A 14,551-nucleotide genomic window follows, 5' to 3' on the forward strand; every position below is an offset into this window, starting at 1 on the left:
TTCAGACACACCAGAAGAGGGCATCAGATCTCATTACAGATGGTTGTGAGCCACCGTATAGTGGCTAGGAATTGAACTCAGGACCTCTGGAAGAGCAGTCAGTGCTCTTAACCACTGAGCCCTCTCTCCAGCCAATTAAACTTTTTTTTTTTTAAAGATTTATTTATTTCTTCATTCATTCTTGAGACTGGGTCTCACTAGGATGCAGCCATAGACAAGCTGGGCTTGAACTCCTAGAGCTCTGTCTCCCACTGCCTCCTGAGTTCTGGGATCTAAGGCGTGCACCACCATGCCCAGCCCAGTAACTTGAGTTTACACTTTGAACTAGTGGTTGAGTACTGCTTTGCTGTATGTCCTGTGGCCTGCAGTCAGTCCCTCGATTTGTAAAATGCTGATGCTGGTGTTGGGCCCCTCAGCCCGGTGACGTGTTCCTAGTCTGTGCCCTCAATATCGTAGAACACAATTTGGCCAGAAATCTAGGGTCCTGTTCTTAGTTAGCTGTCAGAGATTTCTAGTGACATGTATTCCGGTTGGCCAGCCTGTTTGAATTTGTGGGGTTGCCTCAGTTAAGGACAGAGAGAGCTGTGAGGTAGACTCCTAGTAGAGATAGCTGGTCTTGCTTGCTCGGATTCCTCTGAGTGCCCAGACGCGTGGCATTGCGGGGTTGTTACTAGGCATTGACCCTGTGATTCTATGTTGTCTTTTTTTTTGTTCATTTAGGTGTGTGTGTGTGTATGTGTGTGTGTATGTGTGTGTGTGTGTGTGTGTGTGTAGCCCTGGCTACCAGGAACTCTTTCTTTAAATCAGGCTGGACTTGAACTTATAGAGATCCACCTGCCTCTGCCCTGAGTGCTAGGATTAAAGGCGTGGACCACCACACTCAGCTTCTGTCCCGAGCCTTGGAAGCCTGCTGTCTGTCAGCGGCTCTAACAGATGGGAATGGCCTTGGCTCTGAGCCTCAGTGTTGAACCTCTGCGGTGGAAGGAACCCCCCTTTTTGGCTTATGATCCTGTTTGGGTACTGAGGCTCCTCTCGGGAATGAAGAGAATTTAGATTCACGAGGATGGCTTTAAAGCTGCTTATCTACGATGCAGGAGGCAGGGAGAGCTAATTAGGTCAAAGCCCACCCCTGGTGACACAGTTCCTCTAATAAGGCCACACCTTCTAATCCTTCTCAAACAGTTCCACCAGCTGGGGACCAGGCATTCATAAGTATGGGCCTTGGGGTGGGGGGCACTCTGAAAGACCACCACTACTCTTGGATTTGGGGTTACCATAGAGAGAAATAAAGACTGCTTGTGCTGTCCCTCATGGTTCTGTAACAGTCTGTTAGCTGAGGTGGCTAGAGAGAGCATCCAACTTTTATTAAGAAGGGCTATCCCTCAGTTCCTCATTCCTTTACATGAAATGGTATGGGCTGCCTGTCTCCTGCACTTCCTCCCATGTGCCTGAAAACCTCCTCTCGATGACTCATGATACCTAAGATCATTTCAAGATCTGTGTGTGTTTTATACAGTTGCAATTTTTCCCGAATATTTCTGTCCTGTAGTTTATCAAACGCACAGTTACAGAATGCATGAATATTTATGGCTAGCTTACTGATGTCTTCTTAGGGTGCTTGACTTACAAATTAGACTTTATAATATTTATACTTTACCATAGTTATCTATGTAGCGAAGTCGTCATCCACATAGGGTTAAATGCTTGCAGTCATGTCAGGAGTCGGTCTTTCTAGGACAAGGGGAGGGCAGGTATATTGGTTCTTTATTAGGGCTTTGATAAAACACTTTGACGGAAGCTGCTTATAGAGGAAGGGCTTATTTTGGTGCCTAGTTCCTGGGGGAAATGGTCTGTGTTGGCTGGAAGGCCTGTGGCTGGTCTCATTGCTTCCTCCTAGGAAGCAAGGGGGTGGGGAGGCTGGGCAGTCAAGCCTCAGCTTTCTCCGCCCACCCACTTCCTTCAGCAAGGCTTCGCCGCCTCAAGATTTTACACGAGGCAGCGCCACCAACTGGGATGTTTGAACACATGAGCCCATGGGGGACATGTCACATCCAGACCACAGATAGCAGCAGCTCTATAATATTGGGGAATCGTTTAATTCTTGCCTACAGTTTAACGCATAGAAATTACTTACAGTAAAAGACTTGAGAGTAGCTCCCAAAGGGGTAGCCTCTGTTCTATAGAATAGAACATATAGAATAGAGGATATTTTGCCGTGTCAATAATTACTTTGACCATTGCATACACGCGCACACTTGTCTGTTTTGTTTTTGATTTTTGAGCCCGGGTCTCAGTTTTGTAGCTTGTCTGGCCTCAGACTTGAATGCTCTTGCTTCTGCCTTGTATGTGCTGGGATCACAAGCCAGTGCCACCACGCTAAGCTGTGTATTGGAATTTTTTTTTAAATTTTTATTTATTTTATGTATATGAGTACACTGTCACTCTCTTCAAACACACCAGAAGAGGGCATCAGATCCCATTACAGATGGTTGTGAGCCACCATGTGGTTGCTGGGAATTGAACTCAGGACCTCTAGAAGAGCAGTCAGTGCTCTTAACCACTGAGCCATCTCTCCAGCCCGTGTATTGGGATTTTAATTGCTGATGTGTGTTCGGATTACTGGTACCGAGAAGTGAACGGTATTGTGGGTAAGGTTTTCGTGTTCTTGGTTTGTTTGTTTTCTGGAGAGCCTGTACGTGGGAGACCTGTAGAGTCTCAGAACTTGCCAGGTTTTCCTTGAGAAGATGCTGCCGCCTTGATAGTCACGAAGCAAGCTGCTGCTTCTGAAATGCGGAAATGATAACTTTCTTCCTGTTACTAGATAGCTTGCTTTTCTCCACATACCCTCGTACAAGCAATAGCTTCCAGGGTATGAGGTCTTCTCTACAGCAGTGCCCTGATTTGCCAGCATCAACTGGCTGAACCGTCCTAACCTTACAGTAGGTGCCTTCAGTTAGTCGAAAGGGTTCGTCACCTGCTTACAAGATGCTGGTCTCTTAGCTCCCCAGGGCCTGGCTTGCCTACAAATTTTAGGGTCCTGTAACCCTTTCAGGTGTGATAATTCCTTCACATTGACTCTGGGACTCCCCAGACCCCAGATGCTACACTAGCAGATGCTATGAGGGAAATAGTAGGGAAAGGAGTGTCTTAGGATTTACTGCTGTGAACAGACACCGTGACCAAGGCAACTCTTCTAAGGACAACATTTAATTGGGGCTGGCTGACAGGTTCAGAAGTTCAGTCCATTATCATGAAGGCAGGAACATGGCAGTGTCCAGGCTGGCACGGTACTGGAGGAGCTGAGAGCTCTATATCTTGTTTGGAAAGCAAACAGAAGACTGGCTTTAGGGTGAGGGTCTTAAAACCCACGCCCACTGTGACGCACCTACTCCAACAAGGCCACACCTACTCCAACAAGGCCACACCTCCTAATAGTGCCATTCCCCAGGCCAAGCATACTCGAACCATCACAAGGAGCGAGTAAAGTCGTGTGTTCCTGACTTCTAACTGTGATTGCTGTGGTTGTGGTTGTCAGTCCTCATCCCGTAGCCACTGGGCATGAGCTGCTTGTGAACGTTAAGGTCAGTCAGAGCCAGCGTGTGAGCCTGAGGTACAGGAGGCTTGTTTTTCTCAGGGTAATATTACATATTTAGAAACAGAAGAACGGGGTCATTTGTCTGTCTGTAGCCAAAGGAGAGGAAGCAGCAGTGTGCTCAGATGTGCAGATGGGGAAGGAGCCCACGGGCAGCATTTCTCTGCAAAGCTTAGAAGTGAGCTCAGCGTTGGTGAGGATGGCAGTCCCGGAACCCTGGTGCACGCGTGTGCCGTGTTCCGACTGCTTGCCCTTCTTCATTTGTATGTGGATGTGTTTATTTGGGAAATGTGTGCATTTGCGTGTGGAGGCTGGCGGTTGGCAGGGATCGTTTCTGGTTCACTTATCTTTTGAGACAAGGCCTCTGACTGAACCTGAAGCCCAATGGCTGGCCGAGGTGTCAGCCAGTGAACTCAGGGGACTGCTGGGTCCTCCCCTTCCCACCCAGTGCTGGGGCTGCAGAAGTTTATCCTACCCTGGTTCTTGCCTGGGTGTGGATCTGAACTTGGGTCCTTGTGCTTGTGTGACAAGCACGTGACCACCTGAGCCACCTCCCCGGCCCGGCCCGTTATCTTTCCTCAGATGAGGTTATGAATTTGAGAGCAACTAACAAAGTAGGCTCTCTGTGTTCAATTTTGAGCATTTCTCTTGAGTTACAAAAATACTTTGTGAGGCCAACATGGTAGCTCAGACCTGTAATGCCAGCACTGTGAAGTGGCTGCAGGGGAACTGCCCCAAGTCGGAGACCAGCCCGGGCTGCAGAGGGAAACCTTGCTCCTGACACAGTCAGGAGAGACAGCTCGGAAATTGAGGGTTTTTTTCTGCCAAACCTGACAACTTGAGTTCAGTCCCTAGGACAATGGAATGAGAAACCCGACTCCCTTGGATTGTGTTCTGACTACACATGCAGACTGTAGTATGTGCACACACACACACACACACACACACACACACACACACACACACACACACACACATGCACACTCACTGTAATTAAAAACAAAAACAGGTCTAGTGGGTAAAGGAGCTTGCTTTGTGAGCCTGGTAACCAGAGTCCGGTCCCTGGAATCCATTAAAAAGTGGAAGGAGAAAGTTTATCCCACAAAGTTCTCCTCAGATTTCCACGTGAGGTATATAGCACACATGCACACACATCATGCACACACATCCATACACAGTTGCATAGCACAATTTTTACATAATGCATACATACTTTTTTTAATTAAAACAAATTTATGTGATATCTGCTTTTTTCTAAGGTTTCAAAAAGGCTTCATATAAACTTGTACTTTAACTCAGAATATGCTTAGCATACGCTCTAGACTCTAATTAGCTTAGTCTTTGATGTTCCAGTATTCTATACACACACACACACACACACACAGTGATACACACACACACACACAGAGTGATATATACACACACATACCCAGTGATACACACACACACACAGTGATATACACACACACCTACAGTGATACACACACACACACAGTGATATATACACACACACATACCCAGTGATACACACACACACACACACACACACACACACACACACACACACACACACGATACTCTAAGGAAGGAGAGAGGGACGTCCATGACAGTCTTTGTGTTGAGCAAGTGTCAAAAGCATCTCCTGTGGTAAAGCAGAGGATCCGCTGTCCTTTTGCTCGAAGTGTCTTGTTAGCAGCAGCTGTGGCAGGATGGGTAAGCGGCTTGGTTTTGGATTTCCTCTGTGCTTGCTTTGAATTTATTTCTCCAACCTGAGCTCCCCAGGCTACTGGCCGAGTCCTGCTCCTCAGAACCAGGCTTATCGCTCACACTGGCTGTGGGGAAGGAGCCTCTGCACTCGGCAAGGATGGCGGGGCATCTGAATAAGTGGTAGATTAGCCGCATTCGGAGGAGAAATAAGGCCGAATCTGGCTAACTGTGGTCTGAGGCAGGGTCCCGGGTGTCCCCTCCATTCGTGACAGTGACGGATGCTCGACCTGGAGTTTCTGATCTAGGGCAGAGGTTGGTGGGTGTGCTGTGCAGCTGCCGTTGGGATCGGGACGCTTGCCAACTGGTGGCGCAAGTGCAAATAATGTGTCACTAGATCCCTTTCAAGTTGAGAAGGTAATTTGTTTTTCTCTTTTTCCCCTGAGACAGGGTTTCTCTGTGTAGCCCTGGCTGTCTTGGAACTCACTCTGTAGACCAGACCTTAAAGGTGTGCACTACCATGCCTGGCTGGTAATTTTTTAATGTTAGGTTTTTGTCTCTTTCTACAATTCGTACAGCATCTGAAGCAGGTTTAATCAAAACTAAATTAGTACCTAGTTCCAGACTTTTTGCTGGTGCTGATACTGAAGTGGGTCCCACAGTGCCTTGATAAAGAAATGTTCAAGTCTATGGACGTGGCACCCGCCCTGAGCAGGCCAAGGTATGACTGACCGACCGGCCGACCGACCGACCGGGAGGTTGTTCTTTGGCTGGACTCCTTTGCTATCTGCAGGCTGGAGGTGGAAGCTGAACCACAGACTTTACAGTACAGCTTCTGCGTGACATCCAACATTAGCGTTTTCAGTTCCTAACCAACATGACTACTAGTCTGCACGTGGGTAACAGCCGAAGACAGCATGTGGGGTCAGCTGTCTCACACCAAGCTCTCTGGTCCATTTCCATGGATGAGAAAGGCCAGCAGGAATAAGGGGGTGGAGGAGGGGGGGAGACAAGATGCAAAGTCATGTGACTTCTGAGAGGGATTGATAGTGATAGTGGTTGGGTAGCAAAGGAAAGAACTCCAGAAGTCACAGACTGAAGGGCAAAGGGCTGCTCAGCTCCTGGCTCCTTTCCTGTCAGCCTAAACCACAGCTTTCCTGGGGTTATGAAGGAACTTGGAGGACTGGGGTGTTAGGGCCGGACACCCAGGGAGTGTGTCAGAGCAAGGGTCTGGGAATGGCAGGCAGGACAGATTTACAACTCCATGACTGAAAACAAGAAAAATCCACTTGGTTTACTTTCTCCTTTTCTTTGATTCCTCACGCTGGAGACTGAACCCAGAGCTTGTGGATTATAAGTGGGTGCTCTCTGGATGAACTGCAGCCCTAACATCCCACATTTGTAAAACTACAATTACCAGGGGCTGGAGAGATGGTTCAGTGGTTAAGAACACTGACTCCTCTTGCAGAGGACCTGGGTTCAACTCCCAGCACCCATGTGACACTCACAGCTGTCTGTAACTACAGTTCCAGGGGCCCTGACTCCCTCATACAGACACTCATGGGAGCATACCAAGTTGCCAGAAGACCGGGCACAAAACCTGGTCTTATCAGAGCTGGGTAAGGCAGCCCAGGAGGAACTAGGGTCCCAAGAGCAGGCAGAAGCTGTGACCTTAACTTTCCCAGATTCAGTTCTGCTCATTGGAACATTCTGAGATCTGGCCTGGTGTTTGTGAGCAGCCTTTCAGCTGAGCTGCAGTGTGTGGATTCTACAGGGGGCGAGCATCACACGGGACAGTCTGCAGCAGAGCATTGGTTCCCTTCGCTCAGCACCGCGGTACTAGACTAGCAAGGACAAGTCACGCTAGGGTGTGGAGCCATTTAGGCCATCGTGGCTGAGCTAAGAGGAGAAGAAATTGTGGCTGCTTCTTGAGCCAGAGTCACACAGTACAGACTCTCTACAAAAGGGGGAAAGAGTTCTTTTTTTTTTTTTTTTTTAAGATTTATTTATTTATTATATATGAGTGCACTGTAGCTGTCTTCAGACACCCCAGAAGAGGGCCTCAGCTCTCATTACAGATGGTTGTGAGCCACCATGTGGTTGGTGGGATTTGAACTCAGGACCTCTGGAAGAGCAGTCCATGCTCTTAACGACTGAGCTACATCTCCAGTCTTTTTTTTTTTCTCCCCCCGGAGCTGAGGACTGAACTCAGGGCCTTGCACTTGCTAGGCAGGCGCTCTATCACTGAGCTAAATCCCCAACCCCAAAAGAGTTCTTTAATAGAGTTTTCTTCTTCTCTTTTTAGAATCACGAGAAGCCGATGAACAGCCGGTAGCAGAATTAATTGAAAAATGCTCGCCTGATGCGTGTTCTAGATCTTCAGAAAATGAAGCGCCACAGGCCACTATCGATTCTCACTCAGTCAAGGATGTCAGAGGGAAGGCGGAACATGATGTTAGCAAGATCTCAGTAGTGAGGCCGTTTTCCATAGAAACCAGGGACTGCACAGATGGCCCTGCGGCTCTCGGCACAGCAGCTGCTCATGGCTGTGTCCCTGTGCTCCCAGGCAAGGCCTTGCCTTCCACCACACCCGAAGCCACTCAGGACCAGCCAATGATGAACAGAGGCATGGGGGTTACATTGGAGGCTTTTACAGAAGTCAGTCTGAAGACTGGAGGCCCCTGCCCAGAGCCTGTGCCCAGCAGAAGCAGGCTAAGAAAGCCCAAGCCTGTCTCCCTGAGGAAGAAGACAGCTGGGGACAACACCTCTGAACCCGAAATGTTGATGGAGGGTTCACTTCTCCCTAAGGCTTCCTCCCCGTGGATTCCTGAGGAGTCTGATAAGAACTCGAATCCTAGTTTGCTGAGAGGCTTGAGGGCCCACAAATCTCCCCTTAACCTTAAAGAAGCTGCTAGCATTCACTGTAACAGCGCCGGTGACTCGGGGGTTGATCTGCAGGAGGGGTCCAGGGCCTCACCTCTCAAACTTGATGATTTTACAGAAGATGGGCGGAGTGTTGAGACCAGGAGTGCCCTTCCGAAGCAGCCTGGCAGGAAACCCAGCCACAAACTGGCACCCAATATACGAAAAGATGGCTCCAGTAAGCCAGTAGGAGTTGAGCAGCTTACAGACCCAACCGTTGAAGATGCCTCCCTCGCCCAGACGTCTCCCAAGTTAGACCCAAGTAAATGGGGTCGTCCTAACTCTAATTCCTTTGGGAGCTGCCCCGTTCTGCAGAGCTCCCCGCCCGTCTCCTCCAAAGGTTCCTACCACCTTGACCCAGATAACATTAACGCCGATGAATCCGGGGACCCCTTTAAGCCGGTGACAGCTTTGACAGGCAGCGGCTTTTGCTCTGCCACTGGTAATCATGTTAATGAAATCTTAGACTCACCCAAGAAGGCACAGTCGCGTTTAATAACGTACGTGAGTGATACTGGGCGCTGGGTGTGTGCTCTGGATTGTTCTCTGGGAGTTCAGCGGCTGCTTCTGGTGTCCGTGAATTACACTCATAAATGTTTGAGACACAGTAGGGCATTTTACACCGTAGCCTTTGCTCCTCTGCCTAACTCTTCTGTGCAGAGGAAGCCTCAGAAATCAGTTGATTTCTCTGCCTTATTTCTGAAACCTTGACGTATTTAGGTCACCTCCCCATACCCTAGGTACTTTAAAACAAATGCTTAAAATAAACCAAGATTTGAGGTTTTTAGAAATCCTTATCATGAATCACATTTTATACAGAATGAATTCAGGTTTCAGGGCTGGTTACCATCTATGCGTTCCGGGATTACGTGTGCAGGGTGAACCATGTTGGGAATGACGCGGAACACCTTAGAGAACAGAAAGTTGTGATTCATGTTGTTGGTGGTGATGTGAATTCTTGCTTCCTTGTGCGTTTCTAGTTCATTGGTAAATTTCCGCGATGAGAATCGATCGAGAGTTTCTAAATGGTCAGTTAAACCCTGGTAAACTTGTTGGGTGTTCCTTCTATCCCCAGCTTCTCCTGGGAAACCTGAATGAACTTTTTGTTTAGTTGTTCCAGCCATATCCCATGTCAGGTTTTAAATTGCGACCCAAGATTAAATTATTAGGAATCTCAAAATAGTATAAAAGATAGGTATAATACCTGTTTATAACTCTGTGACATCTTGTGAAAAATTGGATACGTGGGTTAAAATGCTGAAAGGAAGTGTATTCGTGGCTGTCCTTAGATTGGCTAGAGAAATCTGGGTGTTTTGCCTGCATGCATGCATACCCATGTACCACTTTGATGCCTGGTACCTCAGAGGGCAGAAGGGGGCATCTGATCCCCTGGGAACTGGAGTTACAGACCATTGTAAATATCCATGTGGAAACCAACCTGGGTCCTCTGGAAAAGCAGCCAGTGCCCTGAACCGCTGAGCCGTCTCTCCAGCCCCGGGAAATACTGTCCACATCCCTGTGTCTTAAAAACCCCGGAGATGGTAAATTAGACCAGGGGTTCAAAGAATAGAAATTTCAAGACCAGTAAAGAAAGTCAAGCCATACAGGAATCAGTTCTGAGTGTCACCAGTATGTTTAACGTGAATAACGTGACAGGAGCGTTTCCCGTCCATTCTGCCCTGGGATTGCATGTGAGCAGTGAACGGGCTCTCTAAACCTCCACCGACTGTTCTGTACAGTCCTCTCTTGGCCTTTAAGGCTCAGTAGCGCTCGGGGTGGGGGCATCCTGGTCATGCCCTGGTTCTTCATCTCTTAGTTGCCTGCCAGAGCAGAGGCTGAGGCTGTGAAGCTGGTGCTTTTCTGTAAGGTTAGATCTGGGTGCAGGACGGAGAGACAGGCAGTATTTTATATCTAGAACCAGAGAAAGCCCACGTTTGAGCCCTGCCGTCCTCATCTGGTGGCATTCTCTTTTTACGGGATAATTTCTTGATCTAATAGATCACATACATTAATGACTTTTTTTTTTTTTGCACCCGATTAAACCTATTTTCTTGAAAGAAAAGGGCCCCGAAGCACTTGTGCGTTGGTGGGGTTTGGAGCATGAAGCCCCCTCACTTTTGTGAAGACTGAAGCATAGCCGGGTTAACAGCCACAGTGGACAGACAGACAGACAGTTTCTGGGAATGATAAAAAAGATGAGTTGAATTAGAGACGATACAGTCTGGTTAGGACTCTGCAGACCAAATAATATAAATGATATGAAATCATTTTGAACTTGTTTTGAAGCAGAGTCTCACTGTGTGAAATGCAGGGTAGCCTGTAGCGTTTGATCCTCGCCTTGACTTACCTCCATATCACCCCAGGCTTGACTCCCGGTAAGGTTCCTAGTGTCGCCCACGGCGGAGTCCGGGTGTCTTTTCAGCCGTGTTTCTTTGCCCCTGACCTGGTCTGGGATGGTTAGCTGGAGTGTGCTCAGTAGAGATACACTGTGCTGTACAGTTAAATGCATGGGCGGTTACTTTTCAGTCTATAAATCCGGACATAAAACGTTTCTCAGTGTCTGTATCAACCTCCCCTTCATTAATGCTGAGCTCTCGTTACACTTACCATTCACTGGCCAGGGCTAACGTTCATGAATATCATTTTTAATTTTTTTAGTATTCTCTCTCTTTGGCATTTTGTCTGTCTGTTTTGAAGCAAGGCCTCACTTGTAGCTGACCCAGAACTGGCTTTGTAAGGTCAGCCTGGCCTTGGACTCCCAGAGCTCTGCCTGCAGAGTGCTGGACTTAAAGGTGTACGCCACCATTCTGCCGGCTTGAATGTGATATCTTTAATTTGTATCTACACGATATCAAGAACTATGCAACTTTTACATCTGCTAGACAAAAAGATGAACGTTCTAGTTTTCACATGGCTCTCTTCCATCTGTCTGTCTCTTTCCTGTCTCTAATTTTGTTGATGGCATCAGGACCTCTGAGCAAGTGAAATTTCTCTGTTTTCTGTTGTAAGTACTTGTGTTGAAGGCTCTGTCTGTCCCCGGGACTGTCGGCGGTCGTCCGCCTCTTCCCAGCTGCCCCCACGACCCCTGCATGCTGGCTTCTGTTTGACCTTCTGATAATTTTCTTGCATTTTGTTTGCCTCATCTTAGTCAGCTTAGCCTTGCAATCGTCTGTAACTCAAGGAGTGGAGATTGCTTTTTCCACCTCGGGTGCAAAAAGCGTGCGCCCCCGGCTTACTGAGCATGTGTCACGTGGTACTTTGAACCAAAAGCTGGCTTGGCCCCAATCGTGTGGCAGTGACTGATGGACCGCTTTGCTACTTAATGTTGGGAATAATTAAAATTTTTACTTTTTATTTTTTGGTAGGATGCTGCTGCTGTCTTAGAGCAGGTAATAAACTTTACCAAGAAAACTTAAGTTTGGTTGCACTTAGAACATTAGGGAAGGAAGACCATGAATTAGTGACCCTGTACACTCTGCTAATTTATATTCTTGTCTTTGTTTTTGTTTTTCCATGAAAGAAAAACAAATTGGAAATGGCTATAATATAGCGTTTGGTTTTTTTTGTTGGTGGTGGTTTTTGTTTTTTTTTTTTTTTTTTTTTTGGTCAGAATGGTATTGGGTCCCCCCTACCCCCAAATATTTTAAGTTCACTCAAACCTAAGAGATTCTGTAATAACCTTGTGATCACAGATTATGTACCAATCTAAAAATAACAGATGGCCAAGTTGTCTAAAGTTCTGGGCATTGTACAACGCAGGGTACTTTTCCTTTTTCCACTTTACTATGAAGTAACAGTTTGTTTCCTTTTTCCTCTGATACTCTCTCTTGGCCATAGTTCCTTTCTGTAAGCTGCAGGTCTAGACTGCAGCTGCCTTTGGAGAGTCCGGTGGTTTCTAGTGCAATAAAGACTTTTCAAAGAATCTGGGCCAGCGTGGTGATTTTTCTGGTGACCGTCAAAACCAAGTAAAGATCATAACCAAATGTCACTGGCTGCCGAGGCAGCAGTTCTCAGAGGTGCTTAGAGTCTCTGAAACGTTGTTTTGTTTTTTTGTTTTGTTTTGTACTGTGTAGTTGAGCGCGTGGGGTTCAGAGTTCTGGTATCTGGCAATCCATAGAACCGAATGGGGTGGTCTTGCCAGAGAATGGGTCGGGCTGTGGGTACGCTTATCTCCACGGCTCTCCGTGCCAGTGTATGATCGTGTGCTGTGCGCTTTGGCTTCTCTCCCACACCCTGTGCTGTGCTCCACCTCATACCCAGAGAGCTGCCATCAGGATTCCAAACCGCCTGTCTGTTCCTCTCATTTCTAGGAGTGGCTGCAAGGTGAAGAAATACGAAACTCCGTCTCTTGATTTGGACGCCTGTTCTCAGGTAAGTCTGTGCTGCTCGCCAGAATGGGTTTTGTCCCGGGGGCATGTCCAGGTCCTCTGCCTCAACAAGCCCAGTTAGTAGACTCTCATTGTCCTAAACTGTCCAGGAAGACTCTGACAGAAAAGATAACTCAGGGGCTGGAGAGGTGGCTTATGGGCTAAAAGCACATGCTACTCTAATGGAGGACAAATTCAATGCCCAGCACCCACATGGTAGCTCACAAGTGTCTGTAAATCCCATTCCAGGGGATCAACACCCTCACACAGACATACATTTAAGGAAAACTCCAGTGTACATAAAATAAAAAAAAATTACAATTATACAAACATATATATCCCCCCTCTAACACCGCCCCCCCAGCAATGACCTTTTCTTCAGTTGGGGGAAAATAGCCTTAATCCTATTGTATCAGCAGTGTGCAGTTCTCCAGGTCACCAGAGGTGGTGTGAAATATTAGTATAGGTTCAGTGTAGGTAGCTGACTGATAACCGGGTAGCTCTGTTTTATTTTTATCTTAAAGTTCAGGTGGACTTCTGATTTGTTGCCTTCCCCAAAATGGAGAACCTGAGAATAACCCCGAAGGGAGGCGGCTGAGCGTTGATCCTGGAGAGGGGTCAGAGTAGAGAGCCGCGCTCAGCACAGGCTGCCCTCTGCCTCCCCTGGGTTATGGTCAGCAGTAGAGCTTACTATGGCCTGTATTGCTGCCTTCTGGTTATAACTAGAAAGATGGAGTCCAGGAACTAACACGACACTTTAAAGATAATTAAACCTTATTTCATCGAGTGATCTACGATACACATACTCACGTGAATATATGGAGTGATTGTGAGACAAGTAAAACCCCTAAAACCAGAGCGTACAGTTTTGACTGAGATGCAGCCTTTTTATGTTTTCAGACTTTATTTCAGCGTAGCCACAATTATAGAAACACGCTGCATAGTTAAGTTTACTTGCTCCCTCTGTGCCAACAGCTCGATGTAAGAGGCTTTAAATGGAGCGGAGGGAATTTGCAATTGGAATTCTTTTTCCGACTGTTACAAGTACATGAAAGAAAAAAAAAAAACTTTCTTCAAATTTTGCCAAATCAGGTAGCGCAAACCGAGACATTTACTTTCAGTTTTCTAGGACAGATGAACGAAAAACAGGTGTGAGACACGTGGCTTTAACCTCAGCACCTTGGAGGCAGGGGCGGGTAGATACGGATGAGTCTGAGGCTAGCCTGGTCTTACATTGTGAGTGTCAGGCCAGCCAGGGTTACGTAGTAGACCCTGTCTCAAAACCAAACCCAGAAGCCTTATGTATTATACTGTGAAGCTTCAGAGATGAATTAGTTCAATAAAATGTGCTTTTGTGTATATTCAAAAGCATGCTAACTACACTTACTTATTTTGTATGTGTGTGGGTGTACGTAGAAGTCAGGGAACCACTTAGAGGATGTAGACTCTCTCATCCCACCATGTGAGTACTGGGAATTGAGCCTCCTTGGAGGCAAACGCACCTGCTGGTCACCTTGCTGTCCCCCGTCTCTGATAATTCTTGTAAATCTTAACAATAGTGTAAGAATAATGCATGCATTGGTAGTTACAGCGATAACCTGACAGAGGACAACAATAACCTTCAGAGACTCACAGTAAAAGTAGTTTGTTTTTTTTTTTTCCCGGAGCTGGGGACCGAACCCAGGGCCTTGCGCTTGCTAGGCAAGCGCTCTACCACTGAGCTAAATCCCCAACCCTGAAAGTAGTTTTTTAAGCAGAGAAGAGACTTTAAGGGAAAGAAGACTTTCAGGGCTGGGGCTTTGTTGGTAAACAGCTTGCTCTGCAGGCCTGAGGGCTTGAGTCCAGTCCCCACCACTGATGCAAACAGCTAAGGAACAGCAGTGATCGCTGCCACCCAGGGCCGGGGAGGCGGAAGCAGGGGCATCCCTGGGGCTTGCTGGTCAGCCAGCCTAGCTGGATGGGCGAG

The 14,551-nt window shown here is 47.3% G+C and overlaps 1 protein-coding gene across 3 annotated transcripts in view; it reads left to right on the forward strand.

Moving 5' to 3' along the window:
• Positions 1–14,551, forward strand: part of Tacc1 (transforming acidic coiled-coil containing protein 1) — a 48,590-nt gene that overhangs the window by 14,266 nt on the left and 19,773 nt on the right. The window contains exons 3-5 of one of the 3 annotated variants that reach the window (XM_032918444.1): positions 7,602–8,718; positions 11,187–11,222; positions 12,529–12,589. In XM_032918444.1, coding sequence (XP_032774335.1) covers positions 7,602–8,718; positions 11,187–11,222; positions 12,529–12,589 — 1,214 coding nt within the window. The remainder of the gene's footprint in view (positions 1–7,601; positions 8,719–11,186; positions 11,223–12,528; positions 12,590–14,551) is intronic. The other 2 variants (XM_032918445.1, XM_032918446.1) reach the window with 2 other exon arrangements.

The sequence above is a fragment of the Rattus rattus genome, chromosome 13, assembly GCF_011064425.1.
Source record: "Rattus rattus isolate New Zealand chromosome 13, Rrattus_CSIRO_v1, whole genome shotgun sequence".
Classification (NCBI taxonomy): domain Eukaryota; kingdom Metazoa; phylum Chordata; class Mammalia; order Rodentia; family Muridae; genus Rattus; species Rattus rattus.